This window comes from Nematolebias whitei, chromosome 10, assembly GCF_014905685.2.
Source record: "Nematolebias whitei isolate Nwh7 chromosome 10, NemWhi1, whole genome shotgun sequence".
Taxonomy (NCBI): domain Eukaryota; kingdom Metazoa; phylum Chordata; class Actinopteri; order Cyprinodontiformes; family Rivulidae; genus Nematolebias; species Nematolebias whitei.
This window is the reverse complement of record NC_056507.1, coordinates 4677529-4685726: the sequence shown is the minus strand read 5'-3', so window position 1 is coordinate 4685726 and position 8198 is coordinate 4677529. Positions and strand designations below refer to the sequence as shown.

The 8198-nt window shown below is 46.5% G+C and overlaps 1 protein-coding gene across 1 annotated transcript in view; it reads left to right on the top strand.

Annotated features, from left to right (window-relative positions):
- Positions 1-108: 108 nt before the first annotated feature.
- snx1a (sorting nexin 1a) overlaps positions 109-8198 on the top strand; it is a gene marked incomplete in the record, with an annotated part of 8802 nt that continues 712 nt past the window's right edge. The window contains 13 exon segments of the mRNA XM_037683085.1: positions 109-129; positions 416-1172; positions 2219-2373; positions 2500-2572; positions 2666-2709; positions 4914-5055; positions 5138-5216; positions 5293-5368; positions 5506-5619; positions 5687-5780; positions 6994-7199; positions 7272-7415; positions 7584-7664. Coding sequence (XP_037539013.1) covers positions 109-129; positions 416-1172; positions 2219-2373; positions 2500-2572; positions 2666-2709; positions 4914-5055; positions 5138-5216; positions 5293-5368; positions 5506-5619; positions 5687-5780; positions 6994-7199; positions 7272-7415; positions 7584-7664 — 1986 coding nt within the window.

The window sequence follows — 8198 nt, the reverse complement described above, 5'->3', positions numbered from 1 at the left end:
CCTCACAGTCGGTCCTTCTGGTGGACTTTTAAGCGTTGGCGGTTTAAATTGAAATTAACTGAATTTATCTGCGAGTAAATCTCCAGTAACATTTTTAAAAACCAGTTGATGTCTCGGTCTCCCAGTACGGTGAACATTCACATGATCAGCTCCAACTGGAGGGTTTTTATTGACACGAACCAACTTCATATTGTTGTTTTGTTCTTCTCTCGGCTGCTGCTTCTTCAGGGACTCGACACAGAAAAATACATAAGTTCATATTCAGTTCAATATTCAGTAGCCTGCAAAATAATATTTCCAGCCTGAGGCGTGGAACATGTTGCACGGTTAGTTTATTACCAGTTTGTTTCGGTGTTTTGATGGTTTCAGGTTGTTTCTGTAACAAAACTAAAGTGACGTCTCCGCTTGTCTCCAGAGCAACACTCCAGTGAGCAGGAAGGACACGACGGCAGGATCTGCCAGTCTCTCCAGTGATTCTTTAATCAGCAGCAGCCAGTCGGAAAACAAATCAGCCAGAGGACCCTCCGACGAGTTCGAGGACCTGATCGTCAGCGCAGATGTCGCCGCAGCTGAAAACCTGTTCGATGAGCCCTCGGATGATTTCGTCGACATACTGGGAGGCGACGCTGCAGCGCCAAGGGGGGAAGTAGACGTTACGGGGAGAGGCGAAGTGGCCGGTGGCGCGGCGGATCCTCCACCATCCTCCGCTGCTCCGCTTATCGGTGTCGGTGACGACCTGCCAGCTGTTGGCGAGCGGCAGCCGCCCGTCGGCGAGAACGTCTGCGACCCCCTGGTCGACCTCCTCAGTGATCCACCAGCTCCTGCCGATGCCAAAAGTCCCAGCGCTGCCGTAATCGATCTGTTCGAGGACGTCGGGAGCGACGTTTTCACCGGAGCTCAGCCGACTAAACCTGCCAAGCCTCAGAAAAGCCTCTTCGGTGAACCCGACGAGGATCTGTTCAGCGAGCCGCTGGGCGCCGTCTCCAAGGCACCCGCTGCTGAAGAGCAGAAGAAACCTGCAGGAGAACCCCTGCAGGGCTCCAAACCCGCAGAACCCACGGATATCTTCACAGAGGAAGCCGTACCCACGATGCCAAAAACCAGGAACGCCAGTGCCGTCGCCTCCAGAACCAACGGAGTCCACTCTGAGGAGGGCCCGGACATATTCGCAGGTACGTCGACAGATTCAACATCTTCTGGATAAAATCACAGATTTCATCCTTTCATCAGGATCTGAAGGGAATAATTTTACAAAGCACTGAGATTAAAAAAATGTTTTGTAAAGCAGCAGTTCAGATCTTTTATATTAAGTTGTATGGAACGTTGTGAAGAGTTAATATCTTACCTGTTGATGATAGCTCTTTGAGCGACCTCATTTTGCAGAAAGAGATCGGTTCTGACCAGAATGACGAGCTAAAGGCTAGTCGGACCGCTGCCGCCTTAACACAACTTCATTCAAGAACTTCAGAGTCGTTTCTTGAACTTTATTTATTTTCAGCCAACACAAGACGACAGGCCGGTGATAATTCCTGCGTGTTGGTTTGTCTGTTAGTAAAATATCTCATGAATTGTTCAAAGTATTCAGTGGATGTACGTCTACAGCCGATTCACTTGTGAAGTCGGCTCGATTCAAGATGGCCACCACAGCAAACCTGCGACCAGCGGCAGCTCGACGGGTGTGGTCGGAGCCGATTGACGGCACACGGTTTAGGCGCCGACGCGTTCTGTGAGCTTTCGCAACACGGTGCACCATGTTTGTTTGAAGGTTTAACCAACACGGCTAAAGCTCCAACAGTTCGGCATGTTGTCGCCTTTAATTCACACGTGTTCACACGCCGTCAGGTCCACGTTGGACGCTTGTTTGTTGGACATGCCGTCGGTCGGTCCGTGCTGTGAGCGAGAAAACTTAAAAAAATAAGCGAGGGACCAATGGCTGCGTCTGGCACAACAAAGATCACTGGAAAATTGGTTTGCCACGTTGGTCACTCCGAGTTTTAAACCGGGGGGGGCATCGGCGTAGCGCTCGTTTAAACCGAATTTACGGTTGTTTGCAAGAACTGTTGGTGCCGCCCGTTCTGGAAGTGCTTGAGCAGAATAATCCCGTTAAGTGAAGCTCGTGGTGTGAAGTTCGTGTCGGAGCCGAGAGACGAGTGATGAAACCTGCTGCCGTTATAAAGACGCGAGTCCAGTCGGTGTTTAACGGCTTTCTTTCTGGCAGATGCCACTGTGGAGCTTTCTCTCGACAGTCCACGGAACGAGCGAAAGAAAGAGGCGCCGACCAAACCAACTGCTTCCTCCTCATCGTCGTCGTCTTCCTCCTCGCTCCCAGCAGCTGCCAGCCCGGCCAAGCCTCAGTTCTCGGCCCTGGAGGAGGTGCACACAGCTAAACTCAAGTTTTAACATTTCTGTTCCCACGTTTATGTCAAACATCTGCAGATCCTGTAACCAGTTTAGGGTTCTGCTCGTGTGCCTTCACTTTACGTTTGATGTTCGTTTCAGTTGGAGGAAGAGGAGGAGGAACTGGAAGACAAGTTCGACCTTTTAGTTTCTGTCAAAGACCCTGAAAAGATCGGTGAGGTTCATTATTCCTCCTGCAAAGTCCATTTTAAAGCTGTTTGATTTCCTGCAGTGAGAATAAACTGTGCAAACTTTGATTTTCTCTCAGGCGATGGTATGAACGCCTACATGGCCTACAAAGTTTCCACAGAGGTAAAAACAACACGAGTGTCGTTTAACTTGCTCTGCAACAACGAGGAAACGCGTCAACTTGTTATAAGAGACGCGTCTGGTGACCGAGCTGCTGGACAAACGTACCGCATTTTCCACCGTACACCTCGCACCGCCCTACGACTCGCATCAGTCCAAAAATGTCTAATAAAGTGGGAAGTAAAACATAAATACGTCACTTCGTCGTATAAGTCGCATTTATTACGCGTCACCGCTGACGACCTGGAAACGTGGGACGGTGTGCGAAAAATCAATTGGCTGCCAAATGGTGGGAGCGTGCATGGGAGAACTTTAACAAGAATTTAACAAGATTAACACTTACTAACAATTATTTGTTTGCGCGACATTATAGTAAAGGTGCGTCTCAGTTTAATTTTTCTTAATAAATTCACTTAAATAGACAAATCGGCTTCATTTCTCCGGGGCAGCGCAGCAAAATGAAGCTGATTTGACGGTTCCTCCAGGCAAACTGGATGAAGGCGGCAGGGTATGGCAAGCCGATTGTGTCATTAATAGCCACTTATGCATATTACATGACTCAACGGCATGCCATATTACATGAGTGCCATCTAGTGGCTGAAAATGGTAGTGTTCATATTGTCAGTCAGAATGAAAACGGTCATATCTCAGCCAAAAATTAGTTTATAAATATGGGAAAAATATAAATGGCGTATAAGTCGCAGGGCATGCAAATCATGCAAAAATCTGCGACTTATAGAGCGAAAAATACGGTAGTTAAATCCTTCAACTCTGAGTCCTCATCATGCTGTAGTGAGTAAATGCTCTCTGTCCGTAATGTTTGATTCTGCTCGAGACAATTTAATCAAACTTGAGATTACACTAGACGGCGTGCCTCGTAAACTTTTCATCACCCCAGCTCTAAGGTCACAAATCAAGGTCAAAAGTTAGTCCAGGTCTTTGCTTGTCTGGGCCATTGCTGCAGATTGCTGTATGATGTTTTAATGAGCGTATGATGTTCTGCATCTCAGTCCATTTTAAACGGGCCTTGAAAAGTCGGCAGCGTTCTTCCATTTTGTTCACATGTGGCTTTTTCTTTGCACGATAGAGCTTTAACCGGCTTTTGTGAATGGAACGGTGGGCTGTCACGATGATTTGTAGAAGTGTCCCTGAGCCCACACAGTGGCGTCCAGAACCAGAACCGTTTTTAATGCAGTGGCCTCCGAGCCTTGCAGCCTCTTCACAGATTCCTGAAATGCTTTGATGAAACTCTGACCTGTAGATGGGAGGACGTCAAATACTCGAAGAACGTTGGTCTGAAGTTGTTCCGTTGTTTTTACACGGACGTTAGCAGACTGGTGAACCTCTTTACTTTGAGGGAGTCTGACTTTTTTTACACCCATTCCTTTTACTGACCTGTTACTAATTAACTTAATTAGTGAATTAAAAGCTCCTCCGGTTGTTTTTGTACCACTTGATTTTACAACCTTTGTGTAACAACGTTTTACAGTCGTCCATCTTGAGACCAATGACGGTAAAGGGTGTGGACCGTTGCGGTCTCACGGGGTTTGGGTTTTGTGCGAGTAACACGTGCGTTTCCTCAGTAATCGCTGACCGTAGAAGACAAAACGTCTCGTTCTCAGCCGCCGTTATCTTAGATAAACCAGTTATCAGAAAGGCTGTGGACATTCTGGTCCTACGCTACGTTTATCTGAGATGGTGTGACATTGACCAAATAAAAACAAACCGAGTCACAAACACGATTAAATCTCGTTATCTGGACAAGTTTCTTTACGTTTCGTTTTTCATCTAAAGGACTTCATCAGTCTCTTAAAGAAACATGTCCAGATGACATAATTTAACCTTTTTTGTGATTTATCTTCCTGGATGATTGAGTTTACAAACCTTTTTTCAAACTGAGCTCTAAAACAGTGGTTCCCAACTCTGGTCCCTGAGGAACGCCATCCTGCATATTTTAATTGTTCCCCTGGTCCAACACGCCTGACACTGCTTTAATTACTTCTTCAGAAGCCTGTTAATAATCCGTCCACTGAAATCGGGTTTGTTAAAGCAGGAAACAATTAAAACATGCAGGATGGCGTTCCTCAAGGACCAGTGTTGGAACCCCTGCTCTTCAATATCCAAGATGAAAAATCGTTTTCAAACTAGAATCCAGTGATGTTGTTTTAATTAAAAAGCTAAAGTGAAAAATCCTGCCTTTCTTTCAGACCACACTGCCCATGTTCCGCAACAAAACGTTTACGGTAAAGCGCCGCTTCAGCGACTTCCTCGGCCTCTTCGAAAAGCTCTCTGAAAAGCACGGACCAAATGGACTCGTCGTTCCTCCCCCTCCAGAGAAAAACCTCCTGGGTGGGTTTGACCGCTTCTTCTCGTGTCTCAGACTTCACATTTCAGGTGCGTTCGACGTGAGGATAATTTCTGTCTCGTTCAGGGATGACGAAGATGAAGGTGGGAAAGGAGGACTCTTCCTCTGCAGACTTCCTGGAGAGAAGAAGAGGCGCTTTGGAAAGGTACGTTGGAGCCGCTGCAGATTTAAACGGCCATGAGTCGATTCCCGATGAGGAGAGTGTGTTTTATCGGCCTCAGGTATCTCCAGAGGGTGGTGAGTCACCCGCTGCTTCTTCAAGATCCTGAAGTCCGAGAGTTTCTAGAGAAAGAAGAGGTAAGCTGCATTTGAGACAAAAATGATTTAAAATAAAATTTCAATCCAGTTAAAAGTTGGTTTTATATTAACGGAGGGAAAAACATCAGGCAATGTGTTGTCGAGCTTTGACATGCAGTCTGGTTGTATGTTTGCAGCTGCCCAGAGCTGTGAGCACCCAGGCGCTGAGCGGCGCCGGCTTCCTCAAGATGATCAACAAAGCGACGGACGCCGTCAGTAAAATGACCATCAAGATGAACGAGTCGGACGTGGTGAGTTGAGCTGCGAGCGCCTGACGGAGACGTCTGAGCAGGCGTGCTCACGCTGTTTTTGCTGCAGTGGTTTGAGGAGAAGCTGCAGGAGGTGGAGTCTGCAGACCAGCAGTTCAGGAAGCTCCACGCTATGGTCGAGTCCCTGGTCCTTCACAGAAAAGGTTGGTCTTTATTCATCATCGTAGAACGACGAAGGGGGGGTTGGACAAACCCTCCGTCCGTGCACGATAACTTGAAAAATAAGCAAAGTACCGACTTTCATCTTTGTGCGGCTGCGTCTAGACGTAAGAAAAGTTCCCACTCGGTTGCTACGTCATAATCCAAGATGGCTGCCACCATATATTCAATTCAATAGAACTTTGTAACATTCCAAGAAATGGAGATTTATCTTTGGCATCTGGCTCATAAAAAAAAAAAAAAGTTAAAAATGTCATAAAGCGTATCAAAAGCTTTAACCCAATAAAAAAAATAAAAATCTATAATGCATGATTGTATTAAAAATAAAAAAACATCCCAGCAGACAATGCATATGTATATACCGGTATATATGTATATATACACACACACGTGTGTAAACAGACTGTCATTTTATGAAACTGTTCTAGTTTTTTATTAAAAGTATGATTCCTTAAATGATTGGGGTGGTCAAAGACTAAGACTATGGCCCCCACTGGCCACCCCCTGGCTCCTCCATTGCACCATTGTGGTTAAAGCTGCACCCTCCGATCATCATGATCTCTGCAAACCTGGAAAATGACTTTCACTTTTCCCAGGCAAGAAAAACTCGAGGAATTTGAGGAAAAACAAAAGAATCTGACTGATCTGCTGATTAAAAGATGAACTTTGAGATTTTAAGGTTTATTAATGCTTGCATTGAAGTATCAATGAGCCCATGTTGTGCATCCAGTGTACAAAGTACGTGTCCTTATTTATTAAGTGGCTTTTTTAATATCTGATGTTATCCAATATAATATATTATTGTACTTGGTTGTGCACGTACTGCAGGATACAGTGTACTTACCGTCGTCCCTGAATGTCACTCTGCCCTCCACCTTTAATTACACCGAGGGGGAGAAATCAAGGACTTCAGTTTTCATGGAGAACCAGGAAGTGTGGCTCCTCCCAACTTGAATATGTTGCACCAAAACATTAAGGTTTTCTTCATCCCCCGTTCAGTTCTAGACCAGAAAAAACACTTGTCTCAAAACTACATTCATGTTCCAATCCGTCGGCGACGGCGGACATCAGTGCCCGTTTGTCTTGAACGTCTCCAGAAGTCTCTCGATGTTGTTTTGTTCTTCAGATGCTCTGAAACCTTCTGCTCTCACAGTTCGTGGCGTCGCAGCGTTAACGTTCGTCTCGCTCTTCCTCCAGAGCTGTCGCTGAACACGGCCAGCTTTGCTAAAAGTGCGGCCATGCTGGGCAGCGCAGAGGACAACACGGCTCTGTCCCGAGCCCTGTCCCAGCTGGCCGAGGTGGAGGACAAGATGGAGCAGCTGCACCAAGACCAAGCTGCCAACGACACCTTCAGCCTGGCAGAACTCATCGCAGACTACATCCGTCTGCTGGGAGCCGTCAGGGTGCGCCCGGATCTCGTCCGTTGGTGGTTGTGAAAAGAAGCTGTGATGTAAACGTGCGTTTGCTGCTTCCAGGGGACTTTTGACCACCGGATGAAGGCGTGGCAGCGCTGGCAGGACGCTCAGGCCATGCTTCAGAAGAAGAGGGAGGTGGAGGCCAAGCTGCTGTGGGCCAACAAGCCGGACAAGCTGCAGCTGGCTAAAGAGGAGATCTCTGAGGTACGACACGAGCCGAAACAACGCAGCTAATACCTGAGATGACTCAAGTTACACACTTCCTGCTCCTGGTGTCTCTTCGACTTTTCTCTTTAATTAATTATGAGAAAAACATTTTTAACACTTGTTGTGTTGAAGCTCTGCTGACTCGTCTTTTGTCCGTGCACGCAGTGGGAGGCCAAAGTGACCCAGTACGAGAGCGACTTTGAGAGAGTTTCTGCAACCGTCCGCAAGGAGGTGACCCGCTTCGAGGTACCGTTGTCCTTTTGTCTCTGCTGTGTCCAGTTCAAGGGTGGACATTTCCAGCAGAGCTTCTATTTGAAAATCATCGGGAATTATTTTAAAGTTATTAGTTCCCAGACTCCAACACTGTTGAGCTCAGAGAGCAGAAGCATGTCCACCAGTACAGCTACGACTGGGCTGTATGCAAATGATGACCTGAGATATAAACTCACAGAAGTAGAAAAAAACAAAGACTTTTCATGTGTGAGGCAGCCATTTTGGGTTTTGTGGTTGTGGTTGGTGAGAAGCCTCAGGCTGTCTTGAGTCAGAATTCCAACTTTTGGAGACATTTCGTCCATTTTTCCAGCACGGATCTCAGAAATGAAAAATAATAGATGCAGCTCAAATGCAGCTCTGTTGTCTGCTGCTGAAAAGACCTTTTTGTTGGAACAAACGCTGCAGAAACAAGTTTGCTCATTCTGCTCGTCAAAGACTCGACGTTCATGTAGCTGACCCATCGTTAAAATAAATTCAACGGATTGTAAAAACGGAAACAAGATTTTG